Consider the following 21,521-nt stretch of genomic DNA (forward strand, 5'->3'; position numbering starts at 1 on the left):
CTGTACAGTATTATTTCTGTTCATTTAGAATACAACCCGTTTTTTTCTCACTTCAAAGTTTCCGAGTACGTTTTTAGTTAGAGATAAGTGGATGTTTGTTAACCTAATACTGATCAATGTAGAGACAATATTGGGAGTTTTCATCGCTAAACATTCATTTAGTCATTTTTTTAAAACAGACCGTGTTCTGTGCATCAGTCGAACGCTAAGCTCCAGATGAACTTGAGCAGCCGGTAAACAGTTGATCCCTCGCGGGCTAAAATTATCCTCCGTCAGGATTAACCTACGGACACAACTGTCTCCAGTTCACTGTCCTGGGTGTGTTTTCTCCGCTGATCCGAGTGCGGGTGTTGAATCTGTTCGAAGCCCCTGACCGGACCTGAAGAGCGGCCTGCGCTAGGCCCCGTCGTCCGGAGCTTCGCTTCGGTCCCGGGGGCGGCGTGCAGCCGGCAGGCCGCGCGGACGAGACTCTTGCCTGGACGAGCGGCCTCTGAAGGCCCTGAGATGGCGCCGGCTGCTCCTGGTGGGATTGAAGAGATAACAGTAGGCAATTATTATGAATTAAATATTACCATCATCATCTTAACTGCCTCAAAAGGCTTTCGTTTTCTCAAGCACGTCGGAAAGGCAACTCGTTTTGTTTGCTGAAGCTAAGTAACACCTGTTCGCTTTTGTATATATGACGGGCCTTTTTATATTTGGCAAAGAAAATACCGGTATATGAAAGTGTTCTACGTACACTATTATATAGAGAAAACAAAAAAATATATTTATGTATTTGAGATTTGTTTTGAAAACGTGTGTGCTAAAGAATGATTGTTTATATATATATATATATATATATATGACAGGATTACAGTTTATCATTATTATGGTTCGTCAGGGCCCTTGAGAATGAAATCACTTCCCAGATCCATATATTTAATGCTTTATTAGCTAGTCATAATGACATATTTACATTTTATCTTTTGTTCATCTCCTAAAATATTCTAATAGTGAACTTCAGAGAAGAATATCACATTCAGGTCATTGTCTGTGTGTCTGTTCAGTTTGGAATATTTCATTAAATCAGACGGGGTCAGAGGAGAAACTCCACTGCTGGACATTCTTGGGGAGATCCTGGGCCTCTACATCCAGAGTGGCTGGGCAGTTGATTTGTGGATCCATTTTGAAGCAGAATTTATGATCTGAACTCTATCCAGGAGACAGAGAAGCCTTAGTCTGTAACAGCGTTCTCCTTTTACTGAACCAGCACCCTCGCATTCCTTCCAAAACGTCCCATCACAAGGATTTATTTCCCCTCCTGCGCGATTCGTCATCTTGTCAGAGCAGGTGTCTCTGTCTCTCTGGCAAAGATCTGGATCTGGACCTCTTCATTTGGGCCCACAGCGGACAATGAGGCGAGGGTGGGGTGAGGATGGGTGAAGAGCAGGATGATCCCCCGGAGACCTGTCCCCAGTGTTGGACTTGAGCCCATCAGGGTGTACATTTCCAGCACTGAGTTCCGGAAAATTGGTGAGATTAATGCCGTTGCAGAGGTACGTTTGCACTGATGGCGTTTCCAGATGGGTAACAATGCCGGCAGCCCCGGCGTTGGCGCTCTCCAGCGTGGCCTCTCAACGCCACCGCGGGTTTATGAGTCGTGTTAAATCGTTTCAGGATTGAGGTCCGGACCCAGTCAGCAGCAGTTTGGGACACCTTGTTATCAGGGCGTCTCAAGTGTTTCGGATCTGTGTGAATCTCCTTTTGACCTTTTATGGACTTTTGACAGTGTATGTAACATGGAAACTCTGGCCTCTTTAGAAAATCAAATATTGTTTTTGAATTAGTCATATGTGTTACACTAATTTCGCAATAAATATATCAGGATGTCTGTTCTTGGATTAGCTTTATCGAGAGATGTGAAGTAGCATCACTTGACAATGAGATGTTGGGATGGGATGTGAGGCTACCACAAGAGGGAGGAGTCAGTCCATCCACGCATCGCTGTCGCCTTCTGCGATTGTACGATGTGGCCTTGTATATGCTACACTGCTTCCCAATATACAATGGATGTCTTGTCGCGTCATGGTGTCCAGCTTCTGTGGTCTGTTCTTCTTTAGTCAATATGGTGCTGAAATCATTCCTGTTCTTTTCTCTGAGTTGTCAGATACTCACAGTAGGTTTATCCCCAGTATCAGTTACCTCTTCTAGTGAACCTATCACTGAAGTGTTGTTTGTGTGTCTGTGTTAGATAGTCGCATTCTTCACTTGACATACTTCAAGTTGGTAAGAGTGGAATCATCGTAAATGTTCTTGATGCTGCTGTGAACTTTATTAATGTTGCATCATGTTTTTCTGTCCAGGTGGTGAGGGAAGCTGCCCTGGAGCTAAACAAGTCCCTGTTGTGTAACTCCTTCCACTGTTGCTTTTATTAACCTCTGCATCTATACACATTTATTATTGGTTGTTACGTTTAGATGTTAAGATTCTGTATTCATGTGTTCATTCATTGTTTGCTGTTCTGTATTGTCAAATGTTTTAAATCCGATACTTTGGATTTTTATAGGTGTGATCTGTAGATTTTGTATGTGCAGACCAATAGAGAATAAACTCTTATAATTATCAGTCTTTGATGTGGTTTAAGTTTAGTTTCTTAGGTAGTCATTGAATTCATATGAAGTCTTGTTTCTTCTGAACACATTTCACAATAAACAACATAGCATAAAGAATCCTCTAAAAATGTGTATTTATTTACAAACGCCAATTGTTATTGGTGTTTTGAACATCTGTTACTCCATGTGAAAACCAGGTTTATGTCAATTAAGTGCCTTTTTTGTACACATTCTGTTTTAGTTCACATAAAAAAACATTTATTAGTGTGTTTTATTTAAATGATTTAAATTATTTACAGCAACACATTACGTTTCTTGGTTACAATTAAAATATTAATGAACTCAAAATGTTGTATAGTTTTTTTTTTTTTTTTAACTGATATTACAGTACTATCAATCATGTTTCTAGCGCCAGTGCTAATCCTTTGAGGTAGTGATGAATATTATCTCAAACACTCTAAGCATCCAGAGTGTAGCTTCAACCATTTGTCATGTTACAAGACTCGCATACAACGTGCGCCTTCAGGGGTAAAAACACGGAGAAAGCTCAGCGAGACCTCTGCTCAGCAGCGCCGCCCAGCTGCAGCAAGCGTCACGGCCGCAGACCTTGACTTGTCGAATTTGCAAATCTATTAATCTGGGTGACTGAATTGTGTGTTTTTTTAATAACTGAAGGAGTTCTGGTTTTGTAAAGAGCAGAGAGTCAGGCAGAAATAATCTCTGCATTTAACTTAAACACTGGATTCACACATTCATTGAACTCATAACACTGGAAATAAGTTTAATCTCATATTGACTAACATAGTTACATTAAAATGTCAGCTTCACAACATCATTTTCCTAAAGCTATACAGTCAACTGTCCACTATAATACTGTATTCATCATTAGTTAATATGAGCCGTCGTGTTCATTTTGGCTTAGGTCGAACCACTTTCATTTAGAGGCTTCTACAAATCCATTATCGGTGAAAAAAGAATATAAGACGTTCATTTAATTACTTCTGGTTCTTAATTATCATTACTTTATTTAATTTGTCATACGTTTTTTTCATTCACAACTTGACACAGTCATTTTAAATAAATATTAGAGGGGTGTGTATTTAGCCAGTGTCAAGTCAAGACCTTATTTTGTTGTTTAATCCAGTTCCATTTGTTGTAGTGTTTGGTTCTCCGATGGTGTTGGTGTTGGTGGTGGGGGGGCGGTCTGCTCTGGTAATTGTACACTAATTACCGTGAAGTTGTAAACCCCTCCTGCTGCCCGTTGATTGGTCAGTCCGCCACAGCGCCCGGACCCCCTCTTGGCCCTCCATGTATAAGAGGAGCAGGTCAGCTGTTGAGGGTTCAGAACAGTGAGTGACAGGACCCTACATTCCCCCTCAGCCTCAGAAACCTGCTCCAGGTTCTTAAACCCCCAGGGTCTGTGACTCCAAACTTCTGGATTTGTCTTCTTCGCTGGTTTCTGGGACTCAACCATGGAGTTGTCGGATATCTCTTTCCCCATCCCTGCCGCTGACGACTTCTACGATGACCCCTGCTTCAACACCAGTGACATGCACTTCTTCGAAGACCTTGACCCGCGGCTGGTCCATGTGGGCCTGCTGAAGCCGGATGAATCCTCCTCTTCAGCCTCCTCTCCTTCCTCTTCCTCCTCCTCGCCGTCCTCCCTGTTACACCTCCACCATCACCACCACGCTGACGCCGAGGATGATGAGCACGTCCGGGCCCCAAGCGGGCACCACCAGGCGGGGCGCTGCCTCCTCTGGGCCTGCAAGGCCTGTAAGAGGAAGACCACCAACGCAGACCGGAGGAAGGCAGCAACCCTGCGTGAGCGGAGGCGCCTCAGCAAGGTCAACGACGCCTTTGAGACCCTGAAGCGATGCACCACCGCCAACCCCAACCAGAGGCTGCCTAAGGTGGAGATCCTTCGCAATGCCATCAGCTACATCGAGTCCCTGCAGGCGCTGCTCCGTGGCGGCGGGCAGGACGACGGATTCTACCCTGTTATTGAGCACTACAGCGGGGACTCAGATGCCTCCAGCCCTCGGTCCAACTGCTCAGACGGCATGGTGAGTTCTGGGACTGACAGCTGTCAGTGAGGGGTCAGGGCTCTAACACTTGCTCACTCACTTCCTTTTTTAACTATTCACTTTACTTTTATATCCTGCATGTTGCTCTTAGGATTATTATGTAGGATTCATGAGCTAAATATAGAGTTTGGGATGTTGAAATAAAATATTCTTAAATCAAAATGATTTTTCTGGTCAACAGTAATTTATATTCTCTTCATTTTGAGTGCTTTTGATTTTCTGTTCGATCAGGAAAACCTAATGTAATGTTTAACAGCAGAATTTCATCATGATGGCAGTTTTTGTATTTCCTTTTATTTTACACTGTCTTTCTCAACACTCTCTCCCTACTTTTGAAAAAAAAAAAATAAATAAAAATAAATAATAGTAATTATTTCAATTTCGCTCAGAAAAAAATTGTGAAAGTGTGAAAAAAAATCTATTTATTTTACCGACTGCTCAAGTACAAATTTAAATACAATTCTCTTGCTAGAATTCCTTATTTGAATGTTTTGTTAAACACGTTTTACATTGCATCTTCACAAATATATTTTGCAAAACAGTGACTTATTAAAATGAAAGTCCTCAAATCTGTCCAAATTAAATTTCAGAATGTTTGAATACTTTTCAATAGTCCACTTTTCTCTGTATTAAATTAGTCATTTTCAAGTCAAAAGTCATTTTCCATATCTAAAAGTTTTGTTTCAATCTTTCTTTCAACAGACAGATTTTAACGGCCCCACTTGTCAGTCCACCCGCAGAGGAAGTTACGACAACGGTTCTTACTTCTCTGAGACTCCAAATGGTAAGATACCGACGAGAATCCTTTAATGTCCCGTGACAGTGGCAAGTTAGCACATTATTTAGTCACTAATGAAGTCACCTAAAAGTACTTACCCATCTCCTGGTGGTAAAATAAAACCAATGAGCAGTGAAAAGAACCAAACTGAGCTATAAAAGCTTCAAACAAATGAAGCCAATAAAGCAATAAAAAGAAAGTGATTTGCTTTTTTTCTACTTTTCAACCGCCTTAAAATGTAGATCAATTTGTTCTATTTAATTATAGTGGTTAATTTTCATTTCTGTGGATATATGTTCTGTTTATCAATTACCTATGTATCGAAATAGAGCTTGTCTTTATTATTTAAACTTGAACTAAAATTGTCTTTGAATGTCTGTCTTACAACTATATAAAAGTAAAATCAATTCACTTCACTAGACAATTATAAACTCTAAGGAAAAATATAACTAAAAGTGACCGTCATCTTGTCCACAGGTGGTCTGAAGACAGAGCGTAGCTCGGTTGTGTCCAGCCTAGATTGCCTGTCCAGCATTGTGGAGCGAATCTCCACTGAAAACAGCAGCCTGATGCCCACCGTCGACACGACAGACTCTCCGCCCACGGAAATTTCTGCTGAGGGGCTGGTGGCCCCTGGTCCAGTAGAAGTCCCCTCTCCGACTGCAAGCCAGGACCCCAACCTCATCTACCAAGTCCTATAGACTCAGACAAAGGACAGCTTCAGCCCGCAGTCCTGTCCCCAACGCACAGAGTCTTCACTTCCTGTTAGTCTAAACTGAAGATCAATCGTGCCCAAAATACTCTTCTTAAAATGTCTTGATGATGAGATTTTTTTTCAGAATGCTCATTTACCAAGTAGTGTTTGCTATTCCAAAACGACCACGAGATCTCTTCTGGCAGGATCGTTCGTCCAGAATTTAGCAGTTTGAATTTGAGGAGAGCTCCAACCACTTCAGTCAGATTTCATTACGCCTTTATCATGCTATTTAAAATGATATTAACTATTCTGTGGGTGGATTTCTGTATTTATGCTGGGACGGAGGTCATGTGCCCTCCGTTTACATTCCTCCACTCTTGTCCAACCGAGGTCCTAAAATCCTTCCAGAGGAGTCAACGGCATCCTTCACCATCACTCAACTAAACAATCCAGATGAAGTTTTTTTTTGTAATTATTATTTTAAATCTTAACTCTACCAGGTTAACAAATATTCCACCAAATCAAATTCTTTCATTTGTATTCTTTCACTGCAGCAGCAGAGGACCATTTTTTTCCTGACTGTATATATCATGTAAATAAGAGCTGATTTGTTCCGACTAAAAGTATTAATAATGTATTTAATGTATCTGTCCATGTGCTTTTGTTTGTTGTGAATTAAATGTTCAACTTTATATTTATACATCTAAAACTGTGTGACAGTCGACTGACAAATAAATGAACCTGCTTATTTATACAAACTTGACTCTTGACCCTACTTTGAAATTTGTCTTTAGATTATATACTTGTGTAGTCCTGACCTAAGTCATTTCATTTGGTTTATTTAATAATTCTGAGTTCACTTTCACTGATTGAAATAGAACACAATGAAGGGAAATCGTGCGTTTATGCGTCATTGTCACGCACAGCGATCATGAAGACAACAACAGAGCTGTCAAAGTGCGTGACGGTCACTGCAGCCATTTTTAAATAGTAATTCGAGACGGCTTTTTCAAGTAAAGGAACCGCTTCGAGAAGCGTCCAAGACGGAGCATGACAGGTTCATGGCCAACTGCGCCATCTGCTGGTGAGATCACTGGACTACACTATTCACCACATTGGATTGCATCGCATTTACATTTCCGGACTTTAAATTGCCATTTGCCATAAAACCTTAGTCAAGCACGACAGACACACACTAACCCACACAAATGACCAGTGTTGGGAAGTGTTAAACCATGTATCTAGTAGGGATTGACTGTGAATTTGTAATCAAAATGATGAGACCTTCTGTTTTCATCATGTGAATTTTTTTAAATTTTATTTTAGTTTTTTTATTCATACTTTTATATACCTCTTCAAGGCGGGAATGCAGCAACTATTCTGGCTGACGCAGCTTGTACAGAGAGGGGGAGAGCACTCTGCGGAAGCAGCTCTGTTCCACCTCTGTCTTTGTGAAAGTCCCCACTCCGGACGTTAACAAAAGTTTCAGATTCAGGTGGCTAAAGAATGCTGCGTCCGACACAAAACAGCAGCGGATTCGATCGATTCCATCGAGAAAGGCTGGTCATCTAGCTCGGCGAAATGTATCAATATTTCTCAGGCAATTTGCTTAGCGTCCCGAATGTCATGCTCGAACCTGCGAGTGTGAAGTTAGAAAGACAAGGAGATTTGGAAAGAAGGAATCTGTAAAACTGGGTTTGGTGCATTGCTTCCAACACGATCCAAAAGTCTCTCATGGTGAAGAACAGTCAACTCTACTCCGGTTAGAAACTCTAATTTTGGCCAAAAACATGAAGATATCTTAAAAAAAAAACGCCTTAAGCCCGACCCATGGTGGGGCAACTCTGCGCCTGCCACCTATTGCGCCACCTACCCACCGTGTGCATCAGAAGACCAGCAACTACAGGTGCACTTTTGAGACCTACAGGTGACCTCAGAACTGTTGTGCCAGACCTCCGGCTCCTCTGTCTTCTTGCACTGCTCAAGAGTTGCACGCCAACAAATAGCTAAGAAGCAACTTAGATCCTCTGCAGTGCCAGGACTGCGTGACGCACGCATCTCTCAAGGTCCTTGACCATTCACTCCAGTTCCAGTTGAGGGCGTAGCAGCTGGGTCTTTCGCCAAGAGGAAAAGACTCCAGGATTATCGGCTCGTGGCCTCTGGGCCGCAGCATGCTCCGATGCCCGTGCACCCCAGTTCGACATGGCGAGGGGCACTTTCAAGTCGACTCACTCCAAATCTGGGTCTACACCGACTGGCCTGGCTAGTGGGTCATGTTTCATAATTTAATATTTTACTGCCCCCTGCTGGGCTGCGAGTGCACTGAACTTTCTCAGTGGTGGAAAAGGAGGGGCAGATCATGAAGCAATGGCCTCATGAAAAGGCGTCCACGTGTTTGTGTAACTGATTTATTTAGTGGCAGGAACCCCAGCTTTCTTCAGTTTTTTCCAACTACTCGCTGGTTAATAAACTTCGAAGTACTAATATTCAAACCAAAATGAATGGCAGGCATTTATACGTACGTATTTTGCCACCATAATCATTCAATATTAAAACATCTATATGGACAATGACTTCATGAACATTTGACGATTAAGCCGTCACAAGTCATATTCATATTTTCTCTGGAAAATAATGCCCCGTATTTCCTCATTTCAAATTGGATGAAATATTAATATTGAGCATAAACAGCTAAAGCAGTCAAGCATGCCATAGTTGCAGCGTAAAAATTTACTTATTGATTTTGACTATTCGCGTCTCCATTCACATGTACACTAGTATATAACCATGTCTTTATTTAACACTATTAGAATTAATTCTCTGTATGAATGAAGTGTTGTGAAGACACCAAGAAGCCATTTGAGTGGTCCAGTGTGACCAGGCAGCATTGGTTCAAGTCCTTTAACACACCAATAGTTGTCCTGTAAGAAATTTGACTTACGTGACTCTGACTCAAAACAGACAGCAAGCGTCACAATCTGAGCTCTGCTGGGACCTAAACAGACTTTACTTTGAACAAAACGACTTTAAGCGTCTAAAAATATGGAACTTTTTTATTATCTGAATGACAACAGCTCTACAGTCATGGCTTGAAGAGTGACATTTTATTTACAAAAATACTGAGAACCAAACAGCCAAGGTTCGAGGAAGCATGACGGCCAATCAGTTTCAATGGTTTCTTTTTTTATTCCTATTGCACAGTTGCTAAACGCTTCTGGAGTCACGTGACTGGAAGTGGTGACGTAACCGCAGTGTGATCCTGAGGGTTACCGATGACTTCCGAGATACAAACTTCGCCAAAGTGTGTGTTGCTTCATCAGGCGCTTTGCCGAGTAAATGGCAGCGTGGTGTCTGAACAGACGCTCTACTTTCTGCGGCGGGCGGCGGCTCCCTTCTTGCTGCTGTAATGTGACAAAAAAAAAAAAAAACAGAAGTCAGAAATTCTATTTACACTGTCGAACATGATGGAGAGCTGCTTTAAATTACTCCTTAGTTTAAGTGCAACTGCAAACTAACTTTGGTTGATGCTAAAATAAAGCCTTTTTGTCATTATTCAGAAAATGTCAAATTTAGCTTGAACAGCAAGTGAGCCAACAGAAAACTCTTATCCTGATTTAAAATGTATTTCACATCATGAGATTATCCTGCATCAGAATGACTGCTAAAAATCTTGAATCAAAACACATAAAAAAAAATAGCATCGGCGTAGAAAATTACAATAAATCTTTTATCGCATTTGAGTAGCAAACTTGCATGGATTTGCAATGCACCTCTGTATTTCATCTCAATATATATCTAGCTCATTACAATGAATTTAGCCTGAGATTCTGCCAACAAGCACTAAACATGAACACCAATCGATAAAACAAGATTAATATTGTCAGCAACACAAAAAGCACACAAACGTAGTTAGAAAAAAAGGCATTTTTAAATGTGCAAAGGGCAGCATCACACTCATGCTTAACATGCTAACGTACCTGGTCCTGCCAACTGACACAAACATTGGTGGTAACTGATGTTACCATCTTCCTATTAGTAAATATTCACCAAAATATAAGCTAAATCAGGTTAAACTTTATTTTAATTTCTAGTTATAATTTGTGTGTTAATAATGCCACCATGTTTTGTTACTAGCACTGAGGGCTTTGCTGTGATTGAAAAAAATAAAAAAGTAATGTTGAGAATGCTACCAACATTACTATGCACTAACTCTACTGTGGTTTCATTGTCACCTAGTGGTGAAGGTTAGTGAGGATTAAAAACGTTTATGGCTCCTTTTGGGTTTTAGAGGCTACACAACCGACGAATAATGGGACCTACAACAGAATCATCGCTTTATTTGGATGATCAAATGCCATAAACTAACCAAAAACGGTCCAGAAGTCAGGACAGTTATGGGTTGACAGAGGATTCACCCACTGAGAGTTAAACAGAGAATTACTGGGTGTCAACTGTACTTACTGCTTCTGCAAAATATCAATTCGTTTCCTGAACATGAGAACCTGAAAAGCGACAGCAGCAGCTGAATCAAGCAGCACTGAGACCTGTGTACCTGGCCGCCATGTGACCTTTCACCTGATCCTGTGTGACAGCTGTCAACCGATGCATTATGGGAAACCAGGGCAAGGTTGAGCACATTGTCAGCATGGTTGGCATTTTAGAATATACAGACCCTCCGTTTTATTCAGCTCCAACTGGCAGAGCCACCTTCTGATCCCCTCCCAATAAAAGGATAAACACTGGTCATGGCTTCTTTTGACGGTAAGAATGATGTGACTTTAGCACTTACCTGCCTGCATGTGCAAAAAAACGGAAAGTGATCTGGACTGGTTCCTACCAAACAAGTCTGAATGGACTTTTTTTTTTTTTTTTACTTTTGCACAGTGATTATAACATACACATACACAGTAAGCTAAATGATGTATTTGTCTCAATTCCTCATAAAGTTGATCACCTCTGGAAACAAACTGACAACAGCGTGGTCTCCAAGCGCAGCCAGATGGTGGCGCTGTGCCTCCTCCATGCCAACATGCAGCGAGCCCTTCTGATTCAAAACCCTGCACATATCTACTTACAATTTACTGAGCTCCTCCACTCTCTTACGCAGGGTTGTAACCTGCAGGGAATCACAGAGTATGTCAAGGGTCCAAATCCTGACAGATTTGGGGGGGCGAGTGCGGACCCCAGTGGACCAACCGAGCAACTTCACTGCTCAAAATAATAGTGCGGATCTTCTGGAGGACCCTGGGTGCTACTTGAATGGTCAGGTGAGTTTGTTCAGTGTTACAATGGCGAAGTGCTCACGTATTGCTGTGACAGCCTCCTCTGGAATAACGGAATATTTGAGAGTCTCACCTCGTACTTCTGCCTCTTCAGTCTCTCCATGTGGTCGAACTTCTCGCTCTCCAGCTGGCACATCCATTCATGCAGCTCATTGATCTTGTCTCTGCAGGGACAGGACAACACACGTGAGCATCTCAGTGAGCGTCAGCTGCGACCGGTGGTGTGTGTCGTACTTCAGCTTGTCTTCGTTCAGATGGTCAATGTTGAGCTGCTTGCGTCTAGCGGCCAGGATCTTCTTCTTCTTCTCTCTCTCGGTTTCTTTCTTGCCTCCTCTCTTCTGGTCGGCCTGGTGTTAGTGCAATTTTATATTAGATATTTTGGTGATTTTTCCTATGCCAAGGCTATAGATATATATATATTTGTGTGTTGACTAACTCTCTGCAGGTGGCTGCTGTAGTTGGAGCCCATGTTGGACAGAGCCGACTTCTTCTTGGCCTCATCATCTGCCTTCTTCTTGGCGTCAGCCTCCTCCTTGATCCGCCTCTCCTCCTGTAAGACCAGACAGAACAGTTTTGGGGAGATCATTTTAATAGTTTGCATTTTAATGTAGATAGAGGTGCACAAACCTCACGTCTGGCCTGGCGCTCCTTCTCCTTCTCAGCACGGACCCTCTGTTGCTCGGCCCTCTCAGCACGACGCTTCTCCTGCAGATACGCAACCAAAAGGTTCTTTCTAGACAATCTCTTTCCTTCATCAAAACTAAAACAAATGGGAGCCATGCAATCTGAACTGTACACAACAGTGCTCTGCAATGTCGTCCTACAAATGTCATTGTGCCTCAGCTATATCATTCACAAGGTTATGAACAGAGGTGCCAGTGTTTTGTGTTCAGGTTTTGGACTCACGATTCTCTCCTTGAGTGCGATCAGCTCCTCCTCTTCCTTCTTCCTGCACTCGAAGTGAGCATCGATCAGAGCCTGCAGCTCGATCAGATCCTTGTTCTGACGTTTCTTCTGGATGTCCTGTGAAGATCCACCACCAAAAAAGAAAATCATGTTATCTACGTTCAAAGAGAGACAGAGAGTGGAGTGTCGGACACTCACATCAAAGTCCACTTTCTCACCATCGGGGATCTTGGGAGCGCTGGGCCTGTGAGACACATTTGGATTCTTAGCTCATTAGGTGAAATACTTGAGTGAAAGTTGACTGCAGTAATGATATATAGTTTAGCTTGAACTCACTTGAACTTGGGCTTCTCCTCTGCAGGTTAGGGATGGAGAGGGGACAAGTACATTTCGTCGGGTTAGAAACAAGTCAGATCAATCTCAAACTCAAATGGATTAAATGGTTACATGGGAAAGATTAAGATGATTAAGATCTTCAAGTCAGTTAGGAAAAGTACGAGAAAGAACTGAATAAAAACATGTATATGTGGTTTCAAACAAGAATCTCAGTATAAATAGTAGTAGCAAGTGTACTTCCTTGGTTTACACAGTCCCTATGACGTGTCATGTTAATTGGCTTGACCCCAAGCTATGGAAAAGTCATCTCACTTCTTCGGGTCCTGAAATTGCGGCTCCCATGCCATGCAGCTGACCGGGGGGGCTACATCAGCATTTCATATTCTTTCACCCTTTTTCCTCTAAAATTTGTCCGTTTACAGTTCCGTAAACAAGTGACTGAAATTGCTGCAGCGCTCCTCAGCCGTCGTTCCCTGATGACCGGGACCTCGCAGGCCCCCAAAACCAGACTTGCAAATAATTCAGAAATGTTTTAGGTGAACATACCTTCCTCTTCAACGGCGTCTGCATGCAGCAAGCATTTAAAACAGAAGCAGAATAAAGATCAGCGTTAGCGGGCGCACCAAGCATTCAGTACGACTCAGAACAAACTAGCAAGTCTATGCCCCGGAACACCTGCTCTTGCCTCTGCATCTCTGCACGACTTAAAGAGAGATGTTCAGTCTCAACGGTTCAGTCAGTCCATGGCTAATATTATCCTACAATAATATTAGCATGAGCAACATAGACATCTTAAAGTTGCAATTACAGGATGAAAGTCACTGAAAAAAAATGCAGAATAACTCTTTTAAAGATCTTGAATGATCACATGCAATGCTCTCTTTCCTACTTTACTTTTTTAAATTTCAAATCCACAAACCCACTTTAAACACTGACAGAAAATAATAATAATAATCAATTTTTTTTTTTACATTTTTCACCACAATTTGTTTTTTGTGGTAGCTGGCAGTACCTCGTGGTACAAGCAGACTGTGATCTCTTCTTAACTGCAGTTGCCAGTGAACGGCTTGTCTTTGTTTCACAATAACTTGACTGAATTTATTTTGATTTGAATCTCTGTCTTTAAGAACACTGATTATTCTTTATTTATTTTTGCTGAGGCACGTCTTTATGGAGGCTGTAATGCTGACTAGACTAGAGAGTTGCGTTGAAAAACATTGTTTTTATGAGCCGATACAATGTAGGGATTGATATTGTTCGATGAATGGTTCAAGTGCTGCAAAAGCTCTGAACGGTCCAGAGTTAAGAGGAAGGTGATGTTAGCTTTAGCAGATGTGGGGAAGATGTGGAGTTTAGTGGGTGTGTCTGGTTGGCTGTAGCTACTGGAGCGCGTGTGATACCTGGGAAAGGATGATAGAATACCCCCTCCCCCCATCCATGCAACATACCTTCAGGCTCAGGCTCAGGCTCTGGTTCTGGCTCTGGTTCTACCTCAGGCTCTGGTTCTGGCTCTGGCTCAGGCTCAGCCTCTGGCTCAGGGGCCGCCTCTGGGGCCACCTCTACTTCCTCTACTACCTCCTCTTCTACCTCTACACAACATGCAGCGAGTCACCAGGGTGAGGGGAGGGGATTAATGGGAGGGAGAATGGAAAGAAGGGGAGGGGGTTCATGAGTGGATGACAGCGGTGGTTTGAGATGAACAAAGATGGGCGGTTTTGGGGGGACCGCCACTTGAAGCAAGTATGTCAAGCAAGCATAAGAGGTCAGTGGATGACTGGTCAGTTAAAGGGTTGAACTCTGAGAAGTACACACGATAATCTAACCTGATTTAAATAGCCCTGCATTGTTTTGGTTGAACACATTTATAACTAAAGGTTAGTGTCCACGCTCGTGCAACATCTGAAGATCAGGTCTTGGACCAATATATTAGTATCAACGATGGGAGACTTATCATCCGGAGTCGGCAGGCTGCGTCTTACCATCGTACTCTTCATCCGAGAAAGAAAGGAGCAAAAGAACATTTAACAACAAGATCCCATTTGTACCCATTTTTGGCTCAAAACCAAGTAGCAAAAGGTGGGTACACTGGGGATCCATGCTAAGCATACGCCACACAGTGGTGCTGAGCTGACTGGACTCTGGGATGTTGAAAGCATCTGTCCTGAGCAGCTCAGCAGCACCGTGTTTGTAGTCATGCTCAGCTGCACCACTTGTTGTCAGCAGGTCAGTGAAGAACAACCACAAATTCTGCTTGGATGCATTTGACATTGCTCTTCAGTGGCCAGCTGGTTTCTGCAGCCATGCTAGAGCGAGGCTAACAGGTTTTTTTGCTGATCGGGTTTGAGACAGCAGAACTCGTGGTAGGAGTCAAGCCAAACCTGCAAACTTTTCACTATCTCTAGTACAAGAGAAACACCATGAAACTCTTTAGCATGGAACTCCGAGATGTACATGATCCTAAAATTCAAGATGTGTTTTTTTTACATCTGAAAACATGAAAACAAAACTTACCTCCAACATCACTGCAAGACAAGAAAAAAAGATTTTTAATTATTTTTCATTTAACCTTAAATAAAAAATAATAAATAACCACTACTAATTTACTCTCTTCACTGATTCAATTAAAACTACAGATGAAAATAAAGTCCAAATACTTCAAGTCAAAGGTTCCACTTACACGTCTTCTGTGTCAGACATGGTGATAGTGGACTTTTCAACCTGGAATGAAAGTGGGAAAAACAAGTTAATGTTTTTTTCGGACAAGCAAATGAGCAGCGTCTTATTTTTAGCGAAGGGATTAAGTTGCAGATATCCTAAATATCTGCAGCTCGGCTCCCTGGGCAGACCCCACCCTGCTCTCCTGCACATACTTCGACCCCCTGACCCTTCTAAAATAATCCTCAAGTAGATTCAGCTTTCTTGTCGTAAAAACCTTGTACAAATGGAAAGCTGTGTCACATTTGAAATCTGAACCAGAAGAACGCACTTGGCTTTTATTGCCAGGAAATAAAATGAGGAATTGTCAAGTTCATGGAAAAGTTCAACCTCAGTTCTTATCTGTAAAATGAATCCTAAATAAACAACATCGACTGCAATAAATTGAATTAATCCAGCTGGGATTAGAGAGACACGATAAGATGATCCACTGGGCTCATTAGGCCACCATGAAGGTGATCTCAACTATTTCCAACAGACAGCTGCACAGGTCTCCGGATCTGGTTTCAGTTGACCCAATGTTTAAGATTGGGTTCCTTCTCCTGGACCTCCACCCATAATTCCTCCTCCATTTCCTTATGTGGCCGCCTCGCCTTCACATGGATCCTTCAATCATCCTCCTGCTGACAGAGGCAACTTTGCTGGAGCATTAAAATAAACCCCTGAAAAGAACTTGTGAATGTCGGCGGGATCTCCTTGTAATTCCTTAACTTCATCTACTTGAACTGAGAATTCATTTGTGCTGTGAATCTTGTGGCCCAGTTTCAGGATCTTTAAGTGTGGAGTCAAACAAAGGCAGCTGAATGAGCTGAGAAATGTTTGCTGACCTTCACTGGCAATGACAACAGGATGTCTCCCCACTGTTCTCAGGTTATGACATGGCTAATTAATACCATCTCCTGTCGCGGAAAGCTTCCACAAAGGGTTTAAGCCATCTGTAAATCCCTCAGGAATGGAGTCAATGCCAGGGTCACTGGACTGACACCAAAGCAAACAACAACAATGAAAAGCGCGACCTCAACGAAAAACTTATCTGAAAGAAAATTGGATTTGTTCTCACAACAATCCAGGGTTATTTCACGCACTCAGGTGACTCATATCAGAAATCAACACCGACACAACCACACCCCAGCACCTCTAAACTCTGTCGGGCTCTGCAGGTATTCGAATGCTGCCCTCTCACCTCCTGCCCTCCACAATGACTGCTGGGATTTCCAAGCCATTTGGACTCAGCTGTTGTCACGCTTGGTGATTTTCAGGAGCGTTTACACTTGATTTTCACCTCCACCCGCACTCTCATTCTCACCCCACCGCTAACCTCCATCCTTACCTCAGAAAAGCTGAAAGAAGTGAGCTCCCTGCTGGCCGAGACTGGCTCTAAGGTTCTGCCAACTTACCGCGCTGATTATGTCCTTCTGTTATAGTGACATCCGATCCGCTGGGCCTGCCCATTGGACAAGGCCCTGAATCAGAGGCGAGGCCGCAGCGTCACAGGGACCGCGTCCTCGCCTCCCCCTCCCCGCCTCCCACTGGCTGCCACTCAATAAGGAGATGGAAGCGTCGGGTGCGAGAGGCTCAAGTTTGGAGACGGGGGCAGCCAAGACGCCTTGGGTTGCTATTCTGGGGCAGCTGCATTAGGCAAGCAAATTTCTTTTGCGTATGAGATGAGAACTGGACATCAAGGAGGCAAGGCAGGTGCTGTCCCAAACTCTGGGACGCGTAAACACTTTATGAAACCAGGGCACAAACCCATTCTGTCTTTCATCCCCTCACTTTTTTCGCTGACTCATCTCCATTGCATTTTCAGGATATTTCCCCCCCGAGTCTAATTCCATCCTGGGTTCAGATTACATAACCCTTTGTAACTGAGAAGCCTTCCCATTTTTAAACCCAGAGCCAGAGAAACCGTCTTCACTTGAAGTCCATCAAAATGTTCAGTTGAGATCATGGCAAAGAAAGAGAGGAAAACAGCAACAACAACCACAAAGTCACTCCATTCATGTCTGTTATGAAAACTCAAGACAACACTACCAAATGCAAAACAAGTCACAGTCTTTCATCAGAGAGATATTTAAGACCCAAGAGGTGGGTGGGGTTGGGGTACTCTCTAACCTGGGTTACAGTTTTTCATTCCCCTCCTGTCTTCCACTGCCGCCACTGGATTGATCACTGCAGCACTCTCACCAGAACAGGAAGAGTCTCTTTTTAAACTTTAACCATCTGATTTACGGGGTGGATTTGGCTTAATGGAGTGATTCTCTACTGCAGGGTCTAGTTTGAGTTGTGGGTTCCAGGCATTTTCCTGGCCAAAAAAAATAATCAGTCTTTTTATTATTATTTATTATTATTATTTTAATATATATTTTATAATGTAAGTCATACAGTATGTGATATTCAAATTATTTTTTGGGTGATTGTTTTCTTTTATATATTTAATTGGGTCACAGCTTGTCATCAGGAGGGGGATGGTGGGTCCCAAACCAAAACCAGTCGAACCTCAGACCTGCTGTAATGAGAGTTGATGGATTACTACTTCGTAATGGTGCAGCAGACTATGAACTGCCAAAGCTTGTGGAATGCTAAGTCTCCTGCGACAAGATGGTCTTATACTGTCAAAGAAACGTGTGTCTTTGTGTTATGTGTTGTTTTTCAGTGGGTCAGGTGACAGTACTTGTGTTTTTCCATAAATTTAGATTGACACACCAACAGCATGTAGATTGAGTACTCTAGGTTTCCTTTCCACATGCTTCTTAGTACACATTACAAATGGCATTATGATAATTTAAAGTGAGGCTTTATGTCCTAGTAATTCATATTATTTAACATTTTATGTTTAAAATTTCAGTAGCACTATTGCAGTCTGCATCGCATGACCTTTTGAAATCTTATGGAGGCGAAACACCTTCCAACTGTTTATATCTCTAACATAGCAAATATGTTTAACGTTCTGATGCAGCGACACACGATACAAGTCGACTGCGGCAAGTGTGACGTCATCCCAAGCGCCCCGTTTTAACTCAGAATTCTTTTTACTCTTACTATGGGAGCAAGTACTGTAGTAGATTGCCATTTCACATTGCATGGATGTGTATGGTCGTTCCAGTAGTTCCAGTTTTAAGGATTGTTTCCTGTTTTATTTTGTGCCAGTGCCAGTGCCAGTGGTCTTATTTTTAAATAAACATAGTAAGCAGCAAAAGCAGGATGTGAGGAGACACAATTGTGTGCTCCATCCACACCTAGAAATTTAAACCAAGGCTAAGAGCAGCGAGAATATCACTCAGGAGTCACCCCAGTCCACGCAATGAATGGACTGCCAGTGTTCTCTCAGCAGCTGTGCCGGCCGCCATAGTGGCAAAGCTGGCTGTGGCATGGCCAACGCAGAGTGAGACATAACAAGGTGTTAACAACATAACTGACTTTCGATAACATTTAAAAAAAAAATAAAAAAAAATAATATATATATATATATATATATATATATATATATATATATATATATATGTCATCAAGTTTATACTTTTGATTTTGTCTTGAGGTTCTCTGAATTGCTGTAGAGCACAAACCCAGCTGAATCAGATTTCTGTCGAGATTTAAGGAGGATTTAAATCCTCAACGCACTATAAGGCCTGAGTGTGAGGATTTAGACACAGTATTTCTTAGCCATAAACATTTCTTTTTCAGAAAGCTGAGAAGAAGAACTTGTATTTTCATTTGGTATTTACTGAAAAAAACTTAAAAAAAATGGAAGATTACACAGGTATGATTAACTCTGTCACATTCTCACTTCATAATCACTTTTATTACTGGAATATATGTATGCAGGTGTCAGTTGCAGAAACAAACAAGGAAGACAGAAGGCGGTCACCACTTGAAGATTTGCAGAGCTTCTGGGATCACAGCTGGTCACTGATTCTGAATCTGGGGCCTGTGGAGGGTCTGTTGTCAAGTTATATTTAGCAAGAGTTATAGAGACCATTGCATTGATCAAAGTCAAGTTAGGTCTATTTCAGGAGCACAAAAAGATGGCTTTGTCAATGCCATAGTCACTACATCAAAACTGCAAAAAAAAAAACAGGAAAAAAAAATGAATTGTTGATTGAAGTCTTAATAAACGTTCAAAATAGCAGCCTCGTCTTGACGGTCTGAACTACGTGTATTAACATCTCAGCATCACAATACAGACTGACTCTTAAGCCAGTCAAGTCTGGAGAGCAAGTATCTTTATTTATATTGGGTAATGGAACTAACAAATTAACGTGCTGTTTGCACAGATACTGTAATTGAGGGGAGAAATGTAAATGACATGACATAAAAAAATGCTGCAGTTGATGTCAAAAGTGTCATGACATTATAAAATGGGTTTGATTTTATGTTCTGCATTTTATGTACATTTTATTTTAATATGTATAATATATTTCTCATTTTAAATAAAAAAACGTGAATATTATCTATTTATTAATCTCAAGGTCATTGATAAAAACATTAAATGACTATGTAATTCACTTCAAATTTAGACAAAAAAGGAAAAGGAATAAAAAAACTAACCTCTTAAGCTTTCACAATGAACATTTGAAATTTAAATAGTACTGACTTATACAAATGAATAGTAAGGATTGACAGCAGCGTTTCAGGCTATCCTCTCCATTTGTAGACGATCATTTTCCAGTATCCCAGGTCTGGGATAAAGGATCGGAACACGAGAAGTGAGAGAGAAAGATTTTAAACAACACCACTGAAGGCCTTAAAATCCAGCAGAAATGACACTGTAATATGCATATTCTATGTAAAGGCAGTGTGTCTCCCAAAACCTTCTCACGAAGTCTCACATGACCCAAACAAAGCCTTGATGGAAGAACCTGTGCGCATGAGCTTCATTATCATAGTTCAAATATATTTTTAAGACAAGGTACTCAAGATAACTATATGAGTTGTCAGTGAGACTCTGACTCAGTTTGTTTTATTTCAAGCTGCACATAGAGAGAGAGAGAGAGAGAAAGAAGGTTTGGAACAGGTGTGCCGGTCAGTGTGGTTTCAGAAAGGCAGAGGCCTGAGATAGAGAGTCTGCTGGCGAAATTGTATATGTATGGTGTATTCTGGTTCATGTGTGTACATGCACTGATCCCAAAATAGAGGACGACAACTCACACATTTGCTCTACCTTATGATTGCTGAAATTATCAACTAAATTGGATTAAAATTATGGTATTATTATTGGTGATCAAGGCATTTTAATTACATGTGAATGACATGAAAATCATTGTCATGTTTGGAAATAAAACATTTAAGCTAAAATGCCTGAAGTTGCCTACAGAGGGCGCCAACGTGACAAGAAAAGGAAGAAGCTCTTCTTCTCTCGCTTGGGTCAGATGCCACCAGGCCTTCACTGAGAGTATGGGAGTCAGACTGTAGGGGTCACCGGCCTGCAGGTAGAGGATGATCAAAGAAATATATCACACTCTTCTTCGCCATTTAAAATGGTGTCCTACTATTTTTTCCTTGAGAAACGGCATTATTCCTGCAAATGAAAAGGGAGGATGCAGAAATTGTTACACGTGTTTGAGGAATTTAAATAAACCCCTTGAATCTCTATTTAAAAACCCTCATCTATTATATTTATTGATACACAGTGTACATCAACTTCACAGTCAATATGTGAAGCAGAACAGTGAGATGGAAAATCTGGAATTAAAATATATTTTCTGAAAGAGAGGATGCAATCGCCACACGTGTCCACGTTCGTAGAATGAGAAGAGCAAACGAGGACGCTCTGAAATTCACCACAAGGCTCCATATCATAGAGCAATGGGAACGTGAATTAAAATATGCTTGGAATATTTGCCTGCAATATCTTCTGGACATATGGTATAGAGATTAATTTATTAGAGACCAAGTTTATTTGGTGCTTTTACAATCAATTGGATGAAAATAAACCTTCCAACATTGGCTCAATGGAAACAAAAACTAAAACAAGTTTCCCAGTTTTTGAAACTGACAACCCAACTGTATTCGAAGTTTTCTAACTTCTAAGCTCTGAAATAATAAACCAGGAACTGAAATAGAGAGAATGGCTTGAGATCCATGCATTGTTATCCCCAATGCTAACTATTGGTGCCTCCCTTAACTGCA

At 41.7% G+C, this 21,521-nt stretch overlaps 2 protein-coding genes across 2 annotated transcripts; one reads left to right on the plus strand and one right to left on the minus strand.

Moving 5' to 3' along the window:
- The first annotated feature begins 3,983 nt into the window (after positions 1-3,983).
- Positions 3,984-6,808, plus strand: myod1 (myogenic differentiation 1). Its single transcript, XM_053886531.1, has 3 exons — positions 3,984-4,660; positions 5,384-5,465; positions 5,937-6,808. The coding sequence occupies exons 1-3, from the start codon at positions 4,067-4,069 to the stop codon at positions 6,158-6,160; spliced, it is 900 nt and encodes a 299-aa protein (XP_053742506.1). The 5' UTR covers positions 3,984-4,066; the 3' UTR covers positions 6,161-6,808.
- A 2,433-nt stretch (positions 6,809-9,241) lies between these two features.
- On the minus strand, positions 9,242-14,276 carry LOC128770570 (troponin T, fast skeletal muscle isoforms-like; the record flags this gene model as incomplete). The annotated part of the gene is made up of 11 exons (XM_053885177.1): positions 9,242-9,557; positions 11,232-11,272; positions 11,512-11,602; positions 11,673-11,785; positions 11,875-11,988; positions 12,066-12,143; positions 12,345-12,461; positions 12,543-12,588; positions 12,681-12,699; positions 13,227-13,244; positions 14,129-14,276. Coding segments are annotated over 11 exons (822 nt in total), but the record flags the coding sequence as incomplete, so codon positions are not given.
- Positions 14,277-21,521: the final 7,245 nt, after the last annotated feature.

This window comes from Synchiropus splendidus, chromosome 14, assembly GCF_027744825.2.
Source record: "Synchiropus splendidus isolate RoL2022-P1 chromosome 14, RoL_Sspl_1.0, whole genome shotgun sequence".
In the NCBI taxonomy this organism is placed as follows: Eukaryota; Metazoa; Chordata; class Actinopteri; order Syngnathiformes; family Callionymidae; genus Synchiropus; species Synchiropus splendidus.